At 39.7% G+C, this 22142-nt stretch overlaps 1 protein-coding gene across 5 annotated transcripts in view; it reads right to left on the bottom strand.

The window, feature by feature from the left end:
• The window catches only part of EPB41L5 (erythrocyte membrane protein band 4.1 like 5), a 169409-nt gene that overhangs the window by 143219 nt on the left and 4048 nt on the right, over window positions 1–22142 (bottom strand). For all 5 annotated transcript variants that reach the window (XR_008624473.2, XM_008972499.4, XM_008972498.4 and 2 more), the window contains exon 2: window positions 19789–19976. Coding sequence is in view for 4 of the 5 variants with exons in the window: in XM_008972499.4 (XP_008970747.3) it covers window positions 19789–19968 (180 nt within the window). In the remaining variant the exon portion in view is untranslated. The remainder of the gene's footprint in view (window positions 1–19788; window positions 19977–22142) is intronic.

Below are 22142 nucleotides of genomic sequence, written 5' to 3'. Positions count from 1 at the left end.
TCTATGAATCTGCCTATTCCATGTATCTCACATAAGTAGAATCATAACAATATTTGTCCTCTTGTTTCTGGCTTATTTCACTCATAGTATTTTTAAGGTTCATCCGTATTGCAAAATATATCAAAATTTCATTCCTTTTTAAAGCTGAAAAATATTCCATTGCATATAAATACCATTCTGTTTACTTCTTCAAGTGTGGATGTACATTTGGGATTTTTCCATCTTTTCAGTTTGGAATAATGCTGCCATGAACACTGGTGTGTAAGTATCTGTTTGAGTCCCTGCTTTCAACTCTTCCTGGTATATACCTAGGAGTAAAAGTGCTGGGTCATATGCTAATTCTGTGTTTAACTATTTATATATTTTTTATTTTTTCTGAGATACAGTCTCACTCTGTCGCCCAGGCAAGAGTGCAAAGACATCATCTAGGCTCACTGCAATCTCCACCCCCGGGTTTCAAGCGATTCTCATGCCTCAGCCTTCCAAGTAGCTGGGACTAAGGTGCACAACCATGCCAGGCTAATTTTTGTATTTTTAGTAGAGATAGGGTTTTGCCATGTTGGCCAGGCTGGTCTTGAACTCTTGGCCTCAAGCATCCCAAAGTGCTGGGATTACAGGAGTGAGCCACTGCACCCAGCCGTATGTTTAACTTTTTGAGAAACTGTCAAACTGTTTTCTACAGCAGCAACACTATTTTACATTCCCTCTAAAAGTGTATAACAATTCCAGTTTTTCCACATCCTTGCCAACATTTGTTACTTTCCCTTTTACTTTTTAAAAACAGCCACTTGATAGGTATGAATAAGTCTCTCTCATTGTGGCTCTGATTCAAATTTCCATTCTGATTAGTGATGTTGAAAATATTTTAATGTGCTTATTAGCCATTTATATATTTTCTTTGGAGAAATGTATAAGTTCTATGCCTATTTTCGAATTGGCTTTTTGTTGTTGTTGCTGAGTTGTAGGAGTTCTTTATATATTCTGGATATTAATCTCTTATCATATATCTGGTTCGCAAACATTTTCTCACATTCTGTGGGTTGTCTTTTTACTCTCTTGGCAGTGTCCTTTAATACACAAAAGTTTTGATGAAGTCCATCTTATTTGTTGTGCTGCCTGTGCTTTTGTTATCATATCCTACAAAATCACTGCCATATCTAATGTCATGAATATTTTTTCCCTGTTTTCTTCTATGAATTTTATAGTTTTAGGTCTCTATGTCTTTGAGCCATCTTTACATTAATTTTTGTATATGGTATAAGGAAAAGGTCTGACTTCTTTCTTTTCCATGTGGGTATCCAGTTTTCTCATCACCATTTGTTGAAAAGACTGTCTTTTCTCCACTGAGTGGTTTTGGCACCCTTGTCAAAAATCATTTTACCATATTTACAAGGGTTTGTTTCTAGTCTCTCTATTCTATTCCATTGGTCAATGTCTGTCTGTATTGCCAGTAACACACTGCTTTTTTTTTCTTTTGTAGAGATGGGGTCTTGCTATGTTGCTCAGCCTGGTCTTGAACTCCTGGTCTCCAGCAATCCTCCTGCCTTAGCCACCCAAAGCACTGGAATTACAGGTGTGAGCCATCACAAGCAGCCCCACAGTTTTTGCTTCTGTAGTTTCGTAGTAACTTTTGAAATAAATCAGGAACTGTGAGTCCTCTAACTTTCTTCTTCTTTTCAAGATTGTTTTGGCTCCCTTCAGATTCCATACGGATTTTAGAATGGGTTTTTCTATTTCTGCAAATAACATCGTTTGGATTTTGATAGGAATTGCATTTAATCTATGGATCACTTTGGGTAGTACTGTCTTCTTAACAAGATTAAGTCTCCAAATTCTTGAACGTGGGATATCTTCCTACTTATTTACATGTTCTTTCATTCCTCTCAGCAGTGTTTTATACTGCAAGTCTTTTGCCTCCTTGGTTAAATTTATTCCTAAGCATTTTATTCTCTTAGATGCTATTATAAATGAAATGGTTTTCTTAATTTTGTTTTCAGATCACTGCTAACTTATTAGCACAAGGTTTTTTTTTTCTGCAAAATCTTTGGTTTTCTACATATAAGATCATGTCATCTTAAATAGAGATAATTTTATTTCTTCCCTTCCCATTTGGATGCATTTCTTTTTTCTGCTGAACTGCTCTGGACAGAAGTTCCAGTACTATGTTGAACAAAAGTGGCAACAGCAGATACCTTTATCTTGTTCCTGATCTTAGGGGAAAAAGGAACTCCTACTTTTGAATTTCATTTATTTCTTAATTTTTATTTTATGCTTCCTATTATATCCTTTCTTTCCTCCTATGGAAAGAATTCTAAATATGATCTTCCAACTCACTAATTTCTCCTTCACCTTAACTGATCCTAATTTCATCCCATCAAATTTGTTCTAGAGATTATACTTCTTATACCTAGTATTTTCCTTTGGTCCTTTTAAGTAAGTTTTTGTTCTTGTTTCATGTTGTTAATATCTTTTAGAAAATTTATTAGACTTTTCTTTTTATTCCATCTGCCTTTGCTTCTACTATATACACAAAGATATTAACAACATAAAACAAGAAAACACACACATACACACAGTTTGTTATCTTTTACTTGCCTTTTGAGGTGCTTGCGCTCATTTGTCTCCTTATTTTGGACATATTCATTTGGGAACATGAGTTACTTTCTCTAGATTATGTGTAACAAGAGAAAGGCCTGACTCTAGTCTGTATCAGCAACATTTAGCACTGAGAAACCCCTGGGGGAATAGAAGAATTCTAGGGAGGAGAGCCCTAACAAGAGAAAATCACAGTTAATCACTTTCCATTATACAAACAACTCCCTCAGGTTAATAATTCATTCTTTGTCCACAGATGAAAGTAGCATTGGGAAGGAGGCATTTTCTATAATAATAATTCACTGCCCTCTAAGAGTTTGGTGGAGGAAGGGTAGGAAATTTCGGTAAGGGAATTTTAGGGATAAGGATTTTTAGAGGTGAGAAACTTTTTATGCAGTGCTATTATGACTTATTCTTGAAGACACTTCCACCCACTGTCTGAGTTATTGCTATCACACCCCTTAAAAGAGATACTAATTATTAAGACAAATTTGGAGCAGGGGGTAAGACCTCCATCCAAACTGCCTTTTACCTCAATTATCCTTCCACAGCCACAGTAGCAGCCCCCTAAACCAGACTGCAGCCACCATTACCACACACACATTCCAGTACCAACACTCCTTACCTGGGACTAATTTTTCTGTCTTAAGTTTTATGATCATTCATGGGTTAATCTTAGGACACTAGAAGCCCTTATTACTTCATTATCTTGTCCCAAACAGGGCAAGAATTCTCATTAAAAATTTATGATTGGGAATGATCTTACCTTCCTTCAGGGATTAATTTCTTTTAAAATTAAAGATCTGTTTCAAATACTATTCCTAATTTGGTTTATTCAACAAATTTTTTTAAGAGATGGGGATCTCACCATGTTGCCCAGGCCAGAATTCAGTGGCTATTCACAGGTGTGAAGACTGCACTACAGCCTCAAACTCCTGGCCTTAAGCAATCCTCCCACCTCAGCCTCCTGAGTAGCTGGAACTACAGGCACTCTATCACTGAAGTTGGTTTATTGAACAAACATTAATAGAGCGCTATGTGCCAGGCACTGTTCTAAGCAACTAAACAGGAAAACAAAACAGGTAAGCCCCTGCCTTCAAGAAGCTCATATTCAATTAAAGAAAAAAACAGCCAGGCATGGTGGCTCATGGGAAGCCAAGGCAGGAGGATCACTTAAGACCAGGCGTTCCGAGACTGGCCTGGATAACATAGCAAGACCCTATCTCTACAAAAAAAAATTTTTTTTCAATTCTTTTAGAAGAAGCTTACATCCTAGCGAGAGAAGAAAATATTATGCTAGCGAGTGATAAAGGTTATACAGAACAAGGTAACTATGGGAAATGGTGTTTACATGGGGCCCATCTAATAAGGGAGATTTGAAAAAAGACTGAGTGACATAACTATGTAATTACCTACAGAAAACAAATCCCAGGCAGAAATTACAACAAATGCAAAATTCCCAACTGTGTATGTGTGTTTAAATAATAAAACAAACCAACTGAATATTTCAACATATTTGTTCTAGCAACACAATGGAAAAGGAGGAGAAAGTCATTATTGGAAATGAAAAAGAAAACTGCTGGTTTTAAACAATGCTTATAACAACAACAAAGTACTGCTAACAGTTTGACTGACTGACTGATTTTGAGATGGGGTCTCGCTCTGTTACCCAGGTTACAGTGCAGCGACATGCATGGCTCACCACAGCCTTGACCTCCAGGTCTTAAGGAATCCTTTCGGCTCAGTCTCCCAAGCTGCTGGGACTACAGGTGTGCACCATGCCGCTTGGCTAATTTTTGTGTTTTTGTGTGTGTGTGTTTTTTTTTTTTTAACAGGGTTTTGCCATGTTGCCCAGTCTGGTCTTGACTGCCTCAGCCTCCCAAAGTGCTGGGTTATAGGCGTGGTCACACGGAGCCCAGCTAACAAATTTAATTGTGCTAAAATTTGCTAATGGCAATCACTACACTACAAGTATTTTTATTCTACACTACAAAATATTTCTACACTACAGCAGAAAGCCACACAAGTCTTCTGCTGAATTCATCTATCTGGTACCAAACTTATATGTTTCCATTACTTTCATTCTAAGGCATAACTCTAGAATCAATTTCATATTCCATCAACATTCTATATTTGCTTCAAGACCAAAGGGAAGCATTGCTTTAAAAATAACTCTCCTCCTTATTCTGCCAAAGCATCATTTGCTAGACTATTGAAATACAACAGTTGTGTTCTAAGGTGAGAAAGAATGGGCTTCTGCCAGCTAGACAGCTGCCTCCTCAGAACAAAAACCTTTTCAAGGTTATACATTGACTCCTCCTTAACAGATGGTAGTTCTAAGACAACCAATAGTGAACACAAGACATTTATAGGTTCCTGAAGTAAACGATACATGATTTTATTTTTTCAGACAGGACAACTCTGTTGTCCAGGCTGGAGTGCAGTGGTGGGATCTTGGCTCACTGCAGCCTCAACCTCCTGGGCTCAAGCAATCCTCCCACCTTGGCCTCCCAAGTAGCTGGGACCACAGGTGTGCACCATCATAGCTGGCTAGTATTTTACTTTTTCTGTAGAGACAGAGTTCTCATAATGTTACCCAGACTGGTCTCAAACTCCTGGGCTCAAGCAATCCTCCCACCTCAGCCTCCCAAAGTGCTGGGATTATAAGCGTGAGCCATCACACCTGGGCAACAATGCACCATCTATTTTAGGTTGGTACAAAAGTAATTGTGGTTTTTGCCATTAAAAACTATTGCAAAAACCATAATTACTTTTTTTTTTTTTTTTTTTGAGATGGAGTTTCGCTCTTCTTGCCTGGGCTGGATGGAGTGCAGTGGCGTGGTCTCAGCTCACTGCAACCTCCACCTCCCCAGGTTCAAGCAATTATCTTGCCTCAGCCTCTCAAGTAGCTGGGATTACAGGTGCCTGCTACTACGCCCGGCTAATTTTGTATTTTTAATAGAGACGGGGTTTCACCACGTTGGCTAGGCTGGTCTCCAGCTCCTGACCTCAGGTGATCTGCCCACCTTGGCCTCCCAAAGTGCTGGGATTATAGGCATGAGCCACCATGCCTGGCCCATAATTACTTTTGCACCAACCTCATAACAAAATAATGATATCCCAAAAAAGAATTTCTTAGAACATCTTACTTTTAGAGATAGCATGTAATTTTTAAAAAACTTCATTGAGTCTAGCCTTCCTGAGAAAAAACTATATCATTTCATGAAAATAAGTCACAGATAACAAGTAAATGCAGTAACTGTAGTATGCTGGTTTCAGGAAGATTTCTGATTCTAACCCAGAAATAAAATGTTATCATTGATAAGATGGAAAGCATGGTCATGATAATACTTACTCTGGGTGAGTGAATACCTGACTCAATCAAAATTGGAGAAATAATTATCAACCTGCTAGTATCAACCTTAGAAATGGTGTTCTAAATCAATTGGTTCTGTCCCATTCTATATTTTCAGAGTTTTTAATTTCATTACGCACTTAACAATACATACAGGAAAATTTTCATTACAGGAAAAAAACATTTTTGACATAATATTCAATTCCTAGACAGACACCTATGTATGTGTTAGATGCTAGTTATACAGATGAATATGCTTATATTTGCCCTCAAGCAATCACAAGGTTCTTAACTAAGAATAAAATTATAAACAACTACTTTAAACACAATAAATGTGAATGTTACTCTTACAGTATAACAAAATGCTAAAGAAATGAGGGTTAGTTGTTCGTTCTGCCTCACATATTAAAGGCTTCAGAAGATTCTATATTCAAAACTGGGCCTGGAAATGTGAACAGAATTCTGTTAACCTAGATAAAAACAAAATAAAGATCTGAAATCTTGACAGTCTAAGGAAGGGTTTAGGAAAGAAAAGACTGTAGGCAAGAGTCAGAAGACAAAGTGACAGAAGCTGCCAATGGACTGTGATCTGCCTAAAACTGCCACACAGAATGTCACTCTGTTCTTCAAAATCCTTTAATCATTCCTCATCATTTACAGATCAATGTGCAAACTCCAGGCACAAAATAGTCCTTCCTAGCTGTTCCTTGCTTATTATTACATATCACTGTCTATTTCCTCTACCATTTCAGCTTTTTTGTTTGTTTTTGAGACGAAGTTTCACTCTTGTTGCCCAGGCTGGGGTGCAGTAGCGTGATCTCGGCTCACCGCAACCTCCATCTTCCGGTTTCAAGCAATTCTCCTGCCTCAGCCTCCTGAGTAGCTAGGATTACAGGCGTCCACCAGGCTGAGCTAATTTTTCTATTTTTGGTAGAGACGGAGTTTCGCCTTGTTGGCCAGGCTGGTCTGGAATGCCTGAACTCATGATACACCCACCTCAGCCTCCCAAAGTGCTGGGATTACAGGTGTGAGCCACCACGCCTGGCCCATTTCAGCATTTTTATCTGCTTATGATCTCCCCAATAAGTCACGCCTCTGAACCCTTGCAAAATGCATTTCTTTCTGCTTAGAACGTCCTTTATGCCTCTAATGAACTTTAAAAAAAATTTTTTTTTGTAGAGATGGAGGTCTGGCTACATTGGACAGGCTGGTCTCAAACTCCTGGCCTCAAGCAATCCTCCTACCCCAACCTCCCAAGGTGCTGGGATAACAGATGTGAGTTACCACACTGGGCCCTTCTAATGAACTCTTGATTCTGGTTTCTCAAGAATCAGTATATCAGTGTTGCCTTCCAATAATCCCACAGAGAATAAATCCTGCTTCCTCTGTACTGTCTTGTACCTATAATTCTAATTAGTATAAAGCCAGCATAGACTTGTAATGGGTCTATCATGCTTAGGCAACAGTAAGAAGGTCCAGGATGGTCAGAGTGTGTAGAATATGGATGTGAGATCTTGATTACAGGTTCAATGTCTTGTTTATTTTCGTAAATTAAAAATAAAATGTTTTTCTCACCTTGTAGCTATTGAAAATGAACAAACTGGAAACAGGAAAGTGAAAACAGACCCACAAAGCTCTGGCCCACTACAAATTCATTAGTCATCTGTATCTACACCAGTACCTGCTACTCATGTTCTTTATCCCCACCTAACAAATTTATTTCAGGTCACCACCTCTTTCAGACCCAGCCCTCACTTCACCTCCTCTTTGCAATGATTAAGTTCATCAAGGTATTGTTACCACCCAATGGGTTCACCTTGCCCACTGCCTAGACAGAACCAATTTATCAAGACAGGGGAATTGCAATGGAGAAAGAGTAATTCAAGCAGAGCTGGTTGTGCGGGAGACTGGAGTTTTTTATTACTCAAATCAGTCTGAGCACTAGGGGATCAGAGCTTTTACTGATAATTTGAGGCTGGGGCCGGGCGTGGTGGCTCATGCCTTTAATCCCAGCACTTTGGGAGGCCGAGGCGGGTGGATCACCTGAGGTCAGGAGTTTGAGACCACCCTGACCAACATAGTGAAACCCTGTCTCTACTAAAAATTAGCTGGGTGTGGTGGCGGATGCCTGTAATCCCAGCTACTCAGGAGGCTGAGGCAGGAGAATCACTTGAACCCGGGAGGCAGAGGTTGCAGTGAGCCAAGATCACACCACTGCACTCCAGCCTGGGCAATGACAGCGAAACTCTGTCTCTAAATAAATTAATTAATTAATAAAATAAACATAATTTGAGGCCAGGCACGGAGGCTCACACCTGTAATTCCAGCACTCTGGGAGGCTGAGGCAGGCAGATCACCTGAGGTCAAGAGTTCGAGACCAGCCTGGCCAATATGGTGAGACCTCATCTCTAGTAAAAAACACAAAAATTAGCCGGGCATAGTGGCATGCGCCTGTAATCCTAGCTACTCGGGAGGCTGAGGCAGGAGAATCACTTGAACCCGGGAGGCGGGAGTTGTAGTGAGCCAAGATTGCACCACTGCACTTCAGCCTGGGCAACAGAGCCAGACTCCGCCTCAATAAAATAAAATAAAGATAATTTGGCAGGTAGGGGCTTGGGAAGAGGGGAATGCTGACTGGTCAGGTTGAAGATGGAATCATAGGGGTCAAAGTGAGTTTTTCTTGCTGTCTTGTTCCCGGATGGGATGGCAGAACTGGTTGAGCCAGATTACCGATCTGGGTGATCTCAGCTGATCCATCCAGTGCAGGGTCTGCAAAATATCTCAAGCACGGATCTTAGGTTTTACAATAGTGATGTTATCCTCAGGAGCAATTTGGGGAAGTTCAGACTCTTGGAGCCAGAGGCTGCATGACCCCTAAACTGTAATTTCTAATCTTGTAGCTAATTTGTTAGTCCTGCAAAGCCAGGCTGGTCCCCAGGCAAGAAGGGGGTCTTTTCGGGAAATGGCTATTACCAATTTTGTTTCATAAACCATGAACTGAATTCCTTTCCAAAGTTAGTTAGGCCTACGCCCAGGAATGAACAAGGACAGCTTAAATGTTAGAAGCAAGATGGAGTTAATTAGGTCTGATTTCTTTCACTGCCATCATTTCCTCAGTCATAATTTTGCCAAGGCGGTTTCAATCTCTCCCTTTGTGTTTCATAGCACCTTATTCTCAAGGTGTGGGCTATGAAGACTGGAAAAAGCCGTCAATAACTCTGGCTTCTTCCTGCTGACAGGGGGCGTCGTGGGAATAGGAGCTGACCCTAAGGTGAGAGGAGTGGAACCGCTTTGCAGCTGAGTGTATGCATGCAGGCAGGGCTGGGATTCCAAGGCCTGCATGACAAAGGCGGTAGTATTTTTATCTATAGTTTTAGTACAGCATTTAAATGGACAGTGTACTATAAGGTAAATAATGAGTTTTAGGTTAGGTAGTACAACTTCCAGTTTTAAAAGTAAAGATCTGAAAGCATTAGTTTGGGGACTTACAGTCCACAAAAAATTTAGGATTTAGCCTAAAGAGAAGAAAAATAAAAACACAAAAACAACAACAGGTGTATTATAGGCGGTTTCAGTATTATCTTTTCATCAGCTTTCTGTCTTTCTCAGCAGAAGGTATTTCTTCTAGAATGTTCTTCCTCCCATCTCTACCTATGTATATAAAACCAATTACCTATAATCCCAGCACTTTGGGAGGTTGAGGCAGGTGAATCACTTCAGGTCAGGAGCTCGAAGCCAGCCTGACCAATATACGAAATACAAAATTTGTATATTGTATATACAATACTAAAAATCTCTACTAAAAATACAAAAATTAGCTGGGCATAGTGGTGGGCCACCTGTAATCCCAGCTACTTGAGAGGCTGAGGCAGGAGAATTGCTTGAACTGGGGAGGCAGATGTTGCAGTGAGCCAAGATCATGTCACTGCACTCCAACCTGAGCAACAGAGTGAGACTCCGTCTCAGAAACAACAACAACAACAAAAACCGCAATTACTGAGGAACATTTTTCCTATTCATTTAAAGAAACTCAGATCTGCCCTAACCAGCCATTCTCCAGCTGCCGTGCTATCTCCTTCCTTCCATCTATTGCCAAATCTCACAGCAATCCTGCGTTTTCCCTTCAGGCACTACCACAAACTAATCAATATTAAGCACCTACTATGTGCAAGGGACTGTAAGAGGTCCAAAAAATATGACCATCTCCAATAATTCCTTTAGCCCTCTAAAATCTGGCTTTCAAACACACCATCCCACCAAAACTCTTTGCTTCACTTCCATCCTTTTTCTCTGTTCATGACAGCAGACTATCTTCTCATGATCTTTGACATAATTGATATGCGCCCCTCCCATCAGAGTTAGAACTGTATTTTACTCATCTTTATTCCCTCCCCACGCTATATCCAAGTAGTAAGCACTAGTCCTCACTCCCCTCCCGCCAACCATATCCATGTACTAAGCAGGCACTCTTTCCTATGCAGCCTCACTGTCACTGTAAGTCTGCAGCCTCATCATCTTGTATCTGTATTACCATAGCAGTCTCCAGGCATGATTTTTTCTTCTGTAACAAATCAAGCATATCACCTCTAAATTAAACCTATGTATCTTTCTTTTGTTGTTTTTCTCTCTGTTGCCCACACGGGAGTGCAGTGGGATGATCATAGTCCACTGCAGCCTCTACCTCCTGGGCTCAAGCAATCCTCTCACCTCCAGCCTTCTGAATAGTTGGGGCCACAAGTGTCCACCATGACACCTGGCTAATTTCTTTTATTTTCTTTTGAAACGGGGTACCCATGTGTTGCCCAGACTAGTCAAACTCCTGGACTCAAGCTATCCTCCCACCCTGGCCTCTCAAAAGTGCTGGGATTACAGGCATGAACCACTATGCCCAGTCATGTTTCTTACTACTAAAAAATCTTGAGTGGAATAAAATACAAATACACAAAAATCAATGCATTCTTTTTAAAAAAAAATAACTTCCGGCCGGGCGCAGTGGCTCACGCCTGTAATCCCAGCACTTTGGGAGACCGAGGCGGGTGGATCACCTGAGGGCAGGAGTTCAAGACCAGCCTGGCCAATATGGTGAAACCCTTTCTCTACTAAAAATAACAAAAATTAGCTGGGTGTGGTGGTGGGCGCCTGTAATCCCAGTGACTCGGAAGACTGAGGCAGTAGAATCGCTTGAACCCAGGAGGTGGAGGTTGCAGTGAGCCGAGATCGCGCCACTGCACTCCAGCCTAACAAGAGCGAAACTCCATCTCCAAAAAAATAAAAAAATTTAAAGAAATTTAAAAAAATAGCTTCACTGAGCTGTAAGTCACATACCTTCACCCATTCAAAATAAACAGTTCAATGGATTTTAGTATATTCACAGATATATACAACCATCACAAAAATCCATTTTAGAACATTTTCATCACCTCAAAAAGAAACCCTAAGCCAGGCACCGTGGCATGTGCCTGTAGTCCCAGCTACTTGGGAGGCTGAGGTGAGTGGTGCATCACTTGAGCCTAAGAGTTCAAATGCAGCCTGGGCAACGTAGCAAGACACCATCCCTAAAAAAAAGAAAGTCCATATATTATAGTTGTCAACCCCTACCACCCTGTCAGTTCCCACTCACTCAGGCTGCCCTAAGCAAGCACAATCTATTTTCTTTCCCTTACAGATTTCCCTCTTCTGGAATTTCACATGAATGGAATCACATGGTCTTTTGTGACTGCCTTCTTTTAACAGAATAATGTTCTCAAAATTCATCTATGTTTTAGCAGTACGCTTCATTTCCTTTATGGCTAAATAACATCCCATTATATGGATATTACAGGTTTTATTTATCCATTTACCTATTGATGAGCATCCAGGTTATTTCTACTTTTTAACTATTATGAATAATGCTGATATGAACATCCGTTACAAGCTTTTGTGCAATATGTTTTCCATTCTCTTGGAGATATACCTAGAAATGTAACTGTTGGGTCAGGTGGTACTATTTGAATAACTGCCCCACTATTATCCAAAGCAGCTGTGCCATTTTACATTCCTAACAGCAGGGTCTGAGAGTTCTGATTTGTCCATATCCTTACCAACACTTAATATTATCTGACTTTATTTCAGCCTTCTTAGTTGGTGTGAAGCTGTATCTCACTGTGGTTTTATTTTGCATTTCTGTGATGACTTATGATGTTGAGCTTCTTTTCATGTGCTTGCTGGTCATTTATATAACCTATTTGGAGAAATGTCTATAGAGATCCTTTGCCCATTTTTAAATTGGGTGTTCTTTATATAGCCTAGATACAAGTTCCTTATCAGATATATAATTTGCAAATACCTTCTCTTATTCTGTGTGACAGTCTTGTAACTTATTTGATGGTCTCCTTTGAAGGCTAAATGAAAAATTTTTCATTTTGATGAAGTCCAATTTATTTACTTTTTCTTTAGTTGCTCATGCTTTTTATATCATATGTAAGAAAGTGGTGCCAGGCCGGGCGTGGTGGCTCACGCCTGTAATCCCAACAATTTGGGAGTCCAAGGCAGGCGGAACAATTGAGGTCAGGAGTTCAAGACTAGCCTGGCAAACATGGTGAAATCCCGTCTCTACTAAAAATACAAAAAATTAGCCAGGTGTGTGGCAGGCGCCTGTAATCCCAGCTACTCCGGAGGCTGAGGCAGGAGACTGGCTTGAAGCCAGGAGGCAGAGATCGCAGTAAGCTGAGATCATGCCATTGCACTCCAGCCTAAGCAATAGAGACTCCCTATCAAAAAAAAAAAAAAACAGAAAGTGGTGCCAAATCTAAGATCTAAAGATTTACTCCTAAATGTTTGAGGTGATGGATATCTCATGTACCATGATTTGATCATTTACACATTATATACATGCATCAAAATAGCACTATGTACCCCCAAAATATGTACGACTACGATATATCAATAAAAAATTCCAAAAATTATGCCTATTTTTTTCTAAGGATTTATAGTTTTAGCTAATACTTTTAGGTCTTTATTCTGAGTTAATTTTTGTATACAGTGTGAGAGCCCAATTTCATTCTTTTGCATATGGCAATCCCACTTCCCCAAGTACCGTTTGTTAAAAAGACTATTCTTTTTAACATCTTGGCATCTTTGTCAAAAATCATCTGACCCATGACTGCGTGGGTTTATTTCTGGGTTCTCTATTCTGTTCCACAGACCTATGTGTCTATCCTCGTGCCAGTCGCACACCAACTTACTGTTGCTTTGTAGTAAGTCTTAGAATTGGAAGTGTGTGTCCTCTTAGTTATTATTTTTCAATATTGTTCTAGCTATTAAGAGTTCCTTACAATATCTTAAGAATTTTAGAATCAGCTTGTAAATTTCTACAGCTAGGTCAGCTGGAATTCTCATGGGGACTGCACTGAATGCGTCAATCAATTTGAGGTGTACTGCCATCCTACCAACCTTAAGTCTTCAAATTCATGAACATGGGATGGTGTTCATGTATTTAAAAGTATAACTATATACAGTCTTACATAATTTAAAGCCTTTAGCATCTGCACAAGAAAGTAGGTATACAAAAATTGTTATCTATTAACCTTAAATGTAAATGGGCTAAATGCCCCAATTACAAGATACAGACTGGCAAATTGGATAAAGAGTCAAGACCAATTGGTGTGCTGTATTCAGGAGCACCATCTCACCTGCAAAGACACACATAGGCTCAAAATAAAGGGATGGAGGAACATTTACCAAGCAAATGGAAAGCAAGAAAAAAAAATCAAATAGACACAATGAAAAATAATAAAGAGGATATCACCACTGATCCCACAGAAATACAAACTACCATCAGAGAATACTATGAACACCTCTACGCAAATCAACTACAAAATCTAGAAGAAATGGATAAATTCCTGGACACATACACCCTCCCAAGACTAAACCAGGAAGAAGTCAAATCCCTGAATAGACCAACAACAAGTTCTGATATTGAGGCAGCAATTAATAGCCTACCAATCAAAAAAAGCTCAGGACCAGATGGATTCACAGCCGAATTCTACCAGAGGTACAAAGAGGAGCGGTGCTATTCCTTCTGAAGCTATTCCAAATAACAGAAAAGGACCCTCTCTAACTCATTTTATGAGGCCAGCATCATCCTGATACCAAAACTTGGCAGAGATAAAACAAAAAAAGAAAATTTCAGGCTAATATCCCTGATGAACATCGATGCGAAAATCCTCAATAAAATACTGGCGAACCGAATCCAGCGGCATATCAAAAAGCTCATCCACCATGATCAAGTCGGCCTCATACCTGGGATGCAAGGCTGGTTCAACATGCACAAATCAATAAACGTAATCCATCACCTAAACAGAACCAATGACAAAAACCACAGGATTGACCGGGCGCCGTGGCTCACGCCTGTAATTCCAGCACTTTGGGAGGCCGAAGTGGGCGGATCATGAGGTCAGGAGACCGAGACCATCCTGGCTAACACGGTGAAACTCTGTCTCTACTAAAATACAAAAACACAATTAGCCGGGTGTGGTGGCAGGCACCTGTAGTCCCAGCTACTCGGGAGGCTGAGGCAGCAGAATGGCATGAACCCGGGAGGCAGAGCTTGCAGTGAGCCGAGATCACACCACTGCACTCCAGCCTGGGCAACTGAGTGAGATTTCATCTCAAAAAAATAAACAAACAAACACACACAGAAAAAACCACATGATTATCTCAACAGATGCAGAAAAGACCTTTGATAAAATTCAACAAGTCTTCATGCTAAAAACACTCAATAAACTAGGTATTGATGGAACGTATCTTAAAATAATTTAAGAGCTTTTTATGACAAACCCACAGCCAATATCATACTGAATGGGCAAAAACTGGAAGCATTCCCTTTGAAAACTGGCACAAGACAAGGATGCCCTCTCTCACCACTCCTATTCAACATAGTATTGGAAGTTCTGGCCAGGGCAATCAGGCAAGAGAAAGAAATAAAGCGTATTCAGATGGGAAGAGAGGAAGTCAAATTGCCTCTGTTTGCAGATGACATGATTGTATATTTAGAAAACCCCACTGTCTCAGCCCAAAGTCTCCTTAAGCTGATAAACAACCTCAACAAAGTCTCAGGATACAAAATCAATGTGCAAAAATCATAAGCATTCCTATACACAAATAATAGACAAACAGCCAAATCATGAGTGAACTCCCATTCACAACTGCTACAAAGAGAATAAAATACCTAGGAATACAACTCACAAGAGATGTGAAGGACCTCTTCAAGGAGAACTACAAACCATTGCTCAACAAAATAAGAGAGGACACAAACAAATGGAAAACATTCCATGCTCATGGATAGGAAGAATCAATATCATGAAAATGGCCATACTGCCCACAGTAATTTATACATTCAATGCTATCCCCATCAAGCTACCACTGACTTTCTTCACAGAATTAGAAAAAACTACTTTAAATTTCATATGGAACCAAAAAAGAGCCCATATAGCCAAGACAATCCTAAGCAAAAGAATAAAGCTTGAGGCATCACACTACCTGACTTCAAACTATACTATAAGGCTATAGTAACCAAAACAGCATGGTACTGGTACCAAAACAGACATACAGACGAATGGAAAAGAACAGAGGCCTCAGAAATAACACCACACATCTACAACCATCTGATCTTTGACAAACCTGACAAAAACAAGGAATGGGGAAAGGATTCCCTATTTAATAAATGGTATTGGGAAAACTGGCTAGCCATATGCAGAAAACTGAAACTGGACCCCTTCCTTAACACCTTACACAAAAATTAACTCAAGATGGATTAAAGACTTAAACATAAAACCTAAAACCATAAAAACCCTAGAAAAAAACCTAGGCAATACCATTCAGGACATAGGCATGGGCAAAGACTTCATGACTATATCACCAAAAGCAATGGCCACAAAAGCCAAAATTGACAAATGGGATCTAATTAAACTAAAGAGCTTCTTTTTCTTTTGCCCAGCAAAAGAAACTATCATCTGGCAACCTACAGAATGGGAGAAAGTTTTTGCAATCTATCTATCTGACAAAGGGCTAATATCCAGAATCTACAAGGAACTTAAACAAATTTACAAGAAAAAAACAACCCCATCAAAAAGTGGGTGAAGGATATGAATGGACACTTCTCAAAAGAAGACATTTATGCAGTCAACAAACATATGAAAAAAAGCTCATCATCACTGGTCATTAGAGAAATGCAAATCAAAACCACAATGAGATACCATCACATGCCAGTTAGAATGGCCATCAATAAAGTCAGGAAACAACAGGTGCTGGAGAGGATGTGGAGAAATAGGAACGCTTTTACACTGTTAGTGGGAGTGTAAATTAGTTCAACCATTGTGGAAGACAGTGTGGCAATTCCTCAAGGATCTAGAACAAGAAATATCACCTGACTCAGCAATTCCATTACTGGGTATATACCCAAAGAATTATAAATCATCTTACTGTAAAGACATATGCACATGTATGATTACTGCAGCACTATTCACAATAGCAAAGACTTGGAACCAACCCAAATGCCCATCAATGACAGACTGGATAAAAACAATGTGGCACATATATCCCATGGAATACTATGCAGCCATAAAAAGGATGAGTTCACATCCTTTGCAGGGACACAGATGAAGCTGGAAACCATCATTCTCAGCAAACTAACACAGGAACAGAAAACCAAACACCACATGTTCTCACTCATAAGTGGGAGCTAAACAATGAGAACACATAGACACAGGGAGGAGAACATCACACACCAGGGCCTGTCGGGGGGTGGGGGGTTAGGGGAGGGATAGTATTAGGAGAAATACCTAATGTAGATGACGGGTTGATGTGTACAGCAAACCACGATGGCACGTGTATACCTATGTAATAAACCTGCATGTTCTGCACATGTATCCCAGAACTTAAAGTATAATTTAAAAAAAGGAAAAAAAATTGTTATCTATTGGTTAATTGACCAAACATTTCCTAATTTAAAACTTATAAGGGTTTTACATTAAAGCTATTTACCAATACTAAGTTCTTAAATTAAACAAGTTTACTGTCGTATTTTCAAAGAAAAAACTTAAAAATTAGATAGAAATTTCTACCTGATACCTTTGTCATTCACTGAAAGGCCTTCTCAACCTATTTAATTTTTTTTCTTTAAAGGAAGAAGATGGCTAACTATAATCACTAGTGACCCTTATCCTAATGGGAAATGAGTATATGCTTCATTCAATTTCTAAAATCAATTCTAAATCTCTCAGAATCACAGTAGACTGGTTGAGAAAATAAATCTGAAAAGAGGAAATCATTTCTTCTTTTTTAGAAATTATTATTCTTCTGGCCTATTTTTTCCTTTAGTGACAATTTAGTAAAACAGGCCAATGACCACTTTATATCCATGCACGTACCTAGAGTTAGGTTAGTAAGTACGATTTCACCTACAAAATTGGAAAGACAGTTGTTCCTTTTTTTTGAGACGGAGTCTCGCACTGTCACCCGGGCTGGAGTGCAGTGGTGCGAATTCAGCTCGCTGCAACCTCTGCCTCCTGGTTCAAGCGATTCTCCTGCCTCAGCCTCCCAAGTAGCTGGGATTACAGGCGTCCGCCACCACGCCCAGCTATTTTGTATTTTTAGCAGAGACGGGGTTTCACTATGTTGGCCAGACTGGTCTCAAACTCCTGACCTTGTGATCCGCCCACCTCGGCCTCCCAAAGTGCTGGGATTACTGGCGTGAGCCACTGCACCTGGCCCAACTGTTCCTTTTTCTTTTTTTTTGAGACGGACTCTTGCTATCACCCAGACTGGAGTGCAGTGGCGCGATCTCAGCTCACTGCAATCTCCACCTCCCGGGTTCAAGTGATTCTCCTGCCTCAGCCTCCTGAGTAGCTGGGACTACAGGCGCATGCCACCACGCCCGGTTAATTTTTGTATTTTTAGTACAGATGGGGTTTCACCATGTTGGCCAGGCTGGTCTCAAACTCCTGGCCTAAGGATTCTGTCTGCCTCAGCCTCCCAAAGTGCTGGGATTACAGGCATAAGCCACTGCACCTGGCTGACAATTGTTCTTGTTTCACAAAAAGTCCAATCTATATCTCCAGCTGTTTCACTACAACTGTCCCCATGAGAGACCAGCTAGTTTATAAATTTGATCAAGCATCACATACACCCAGCTAAGCATACAAAGTTTAGGAAACCACTCCAGATCAGTAACTAGCCATTTGTTCCACTACTTTAAAAGCTAGTGTTGTTTCTCCTCCATACTGCACTGCGTTTTTAAAAACCTTTTTTTACAAATTCTACTCTCCTACTATCAGCTTATCCATCAACAACCCTGAGACTTCATACTTCAAACATTAGGTAATAAGAAATTTCTTTCCAGTCTCTTACACAGCAATCTCAGGCTTTTCACCACATATCCAATGATATTTTAATGAAATAGTAAGCAAAACTCTTAAGATTCCTATCAAATAAGAAATGAGTATGAAAACTATCCTCACAAAATATCTCATGTTGGAATGTCTGATAAACCCTCAAGAAGCACTTACAGGAAGAAAATTTAGATGCTTTCAAGTTGTCCAGAATCAAAAACCCTAAAAATATACATTCTTATAGACAAAGATAACAAATACACGTAATGATGACTTCAAAACACTTCAAGAAATCCTGAGTCTTTGATTAATTTTATCATATTCTAATATTTTAAAATGTATAATGTACATATCTCATACACTCCAAATTATTAAGTTAATCAGAACATCCATTTAAACAAACTCTCCAATTCCTTATACTCTCACTTGGTGAGCTTAAGGTCTTCCCGAGCTTATTCAATTATGTATTACAGCAGCATGTAGGCTATCACTTTGCCCAAAGAGACTTTTTAAATTGAATTTTGGGTAGATGAGTGTGTACTAAAAAGTCTGTGGGGAGGAAAGACATTAAGGAACATGCTATGAAGCTCACATCAAATGATGTCATTTACCGTTAAGTCTTTGAATGCAGAACAAAGACATGGGAAAGGGATTTGGTATTAGTAAGCAACTCAGAAAAATATTCAACTGCCCAAAACCAAAAAGCCAACCTTCTCTTCCCCTCCTCCACCCAAAAAGTTCTGTAAAAAAATTAGCTAACCCCTTTCAAACATGTCAGATTGTTTCACACTGAGTTATGATTATATGTTTCTGAAAAAAAAAATCTATCCAAAATGCAAATGTAATTACAACAGCCTGTCTTGAGATAAAGACTACAGTGTATGAAAAACCTACAATGCAAAATACTTCAGGAGCAAAGAGACAGGCAGTCAGAGCTGAGGGGTATGAAGAAAGTCCTTTTTCTCACTTCACCTCATTAATGTCTGCAAGTAAACCAAATTGTGGGGAAATATTTATTCAGAAGAAAGTAAGGAGAGTTTTAAAAAATACAGAAGTGCATAGAAGCTAAAAGCCTTACAGTACACATTTAAGTGTTGTTATTCTCAAAGATTCACAACGTTTTAATAATGGTTCAACAAGCTTTGTCAGAAATCCACTAGACTACATCATGTGCTGCCATCACAAAGAACACATAGAAACACACACGAAACAGACTCACGCCAATAACTGCCCTGTCATTTAAATGTTGCAGGTAATTGCCACTAATTCCAAAGAGAAATACCACCAATCCAAGTACTTTTGGTCTACGGTTATCTGATCCATGTACCTGAATGTTACAGTGCCTGATCTATACTAACCCATAATACCTTTACTTATTTCCATCCAGAAGTTATCAATACAAAGCTTTTAAACAAACAAACAAAGACAGTAATCACAAACAGAATTCGGAGCTCAGCAAGACCTACTTACTGGCAAGTCCACACTAACATCAGTACCATCCAGAAGGGACACCCGACACGTGATGATGGACTTAGAATCTCCAGCTGCAGGAATATGTGTGGCGGCGCGTTGTGCTTCTCGGAGTCGTTCCTTCTCTGCATGTTTACGCATAGACCGACGCCCCAGTGTTCTACGGAAGAAACTCAGCATTTTTGTCACTATAAAAACAGAGAGAAAAAGATGGCATCAGGAAAAAAATGAGATTCTCCACAACTTGCAGTCAGTCAAATGGCATTATTTAGTCAAGTCCTGTGGACATTAGTAGAAATGCTACTAAAAAGGACACCTGGGCTGGGTGCAGTGACTCACGCCTGCAATCTCAACACTTTGGGAGGCCTAGGCAGAAGGACTGCTAGAGCCCAGGAGTTCAAGACCAGCCTGGGCAACATAGTGAGACCTAATCGCTACTAAAAATAACATTAGCCAGGTGTGGTGGTGCATGCCTGTGGTCCCAGCTACTTGAGGGGCTGTGAGGCAGAAGGATCACTTGACCCCAGGCAGTCAAAGCGGCAGTGAGCTGGGATTGCGCCACTGCATTCCAGCTCAGGCAACACAGCAAGACCCTGTCTCAAAAAATAAGTAAATAAAATAAAAAACAAAAAGGGCTCCTGGTCAAGTAAATTTGAAAAAAAAAAAATCATTAAAACTGGCTTTTTATAAATATTTCAAGACATACATGATAAATATACACAATTTTTGTCAATTAAAAAGTAAATTAATTAATTTAAAAAGCTGGTTACTTTAATTCAAAGTTTTAAAAGACTTGTATGTATAAGACACAGCCACGGTTTGGAGCTTTCTAAATTTACCGGACCATTTTATCAGGAACTGATTTGGCAGGAGAAGGCAAACATTCATGAAGTTCATCAGGTCTTCTACATAGATAAATTATATGTACAACATCTTGTATATCCCAAGATGATGTCAGACACTAAGGTATCCTTTAATGATCATAAAAATTCTGAGAAGTGGCCGGGCGTGGTGGCTCACACCTGTAATTCTAGCACTTTGGGAGGCCAATGCAGGTGGATCACGAGGTCAGGAGATCGAGACCATCCTGGCTAACATGGTGAAACCCCGTCTCTACTAAAAAAAATACAAAAAAAAATTAGCCGGGCGTGGTAGCAGGCGCCTGTAGTCCCAGCTACCGGGAGGCTGAGGCAGGAGAATGGCATGAACCCGGGAGGTGGAGCTTGCAGTGAGCCGAGATGGCGCCACTGTACTCCAGCCTGGGTGACAGAGCAAGACTCCGTCTCAAAAAAAAAAAAAAAAAATTGGCCGGGTGAGGTGGCAGGTGCCTGTAGTCCCAGCTACTCGGGAGGCTGAGGCAGGAGAATGGCATGAACCCGGGAGGCAGAGCTTGCAGTGAGCTAAGATGCATCACTGCACTCCAGCCCGGGTGGCAGAGGGAGACTCCTGTCTCGAAAAAAATCCTGAGAAGTTCCATTTCCTTTCTGAGCATTCATAATAAAAACACAAAAACAATCACCTATTTCAGCTAAAATACAGATATAATTCAAATTTCCTAAGTTTTGTCAAATATTCTATTACATACAGATTTTAAATAACTACTTAACATAAATCTTTTTAATGTCAAAGTACTTTAATGCTACTTTTTTCCTTAACTCTATAAAGAACATTAATGTTAATCAAAACAGTTAAAACAGGTTTTAAAACATAGCACACTAAATGGAAACACAAAATCAAAGTCACTTTGCTATCCTAATGTGTTTCATTTGCACAACAGAGTTTAAGTACACATAAGCCAACAAATACGCCAAAAAGACTATTAATTCCAAAGAAAAGAAGAAGCTGTGCAGAAAAGGAAAAGTAAATCACAATACACTACATGATTCAGCTGCTAACGATTTAAATGTCAAATACTAAATACTGATCAAACAGTAACTACAACAGAGAGGAGGTACATAATAAGAGGTAGGGGATACAGATATGGAAAGAGCTAATTCCTCATCATGCGTAACAGCAAGCCAACAGGTCATTACTAGAATTTAAAAATCAACAATTAGCAGTAAGAGCATTTGATTTAAAATGTGAAAATGACTGCCTCGGGAGAGGGAGGAAAAGAATTCAGGAGAATGCTGTTTTTCAAGAGAAGCCTTCAGATAAAATGACTTTTTCAACTAGATTTATTTATAAACCCGATAAAATCCGATTTTTAAGATACTACCATATTAAAATGTCTATACACTGAAGATTAACCTACACATTTTACACATGTATACTCTTGCGTAATTAGGTAAACTAATCCCAAGGAAATAACTAAAATTTTAGTTAGATAACTTTCCAGTGTTCCAAACACTCAT

Source organism: Pan paniscus, chromosome 13, assembly GCF_029289425.2.
Source record: "Pan paniscus chromosome 13, NHGRI_mPanPan1-v2.0_pri, whole genome shotgun sequence".
In the NCBI taxonomy this organism is placed as follows: domain Eukaryota; kingdom Metazoa; phylum Chordata; class Mammalia; order Primates; family Hominidae; genus Pan; species Pan paniscus.
This window is presented reverse-complemented; position numbering and strand designations above follow the sequence as displayed.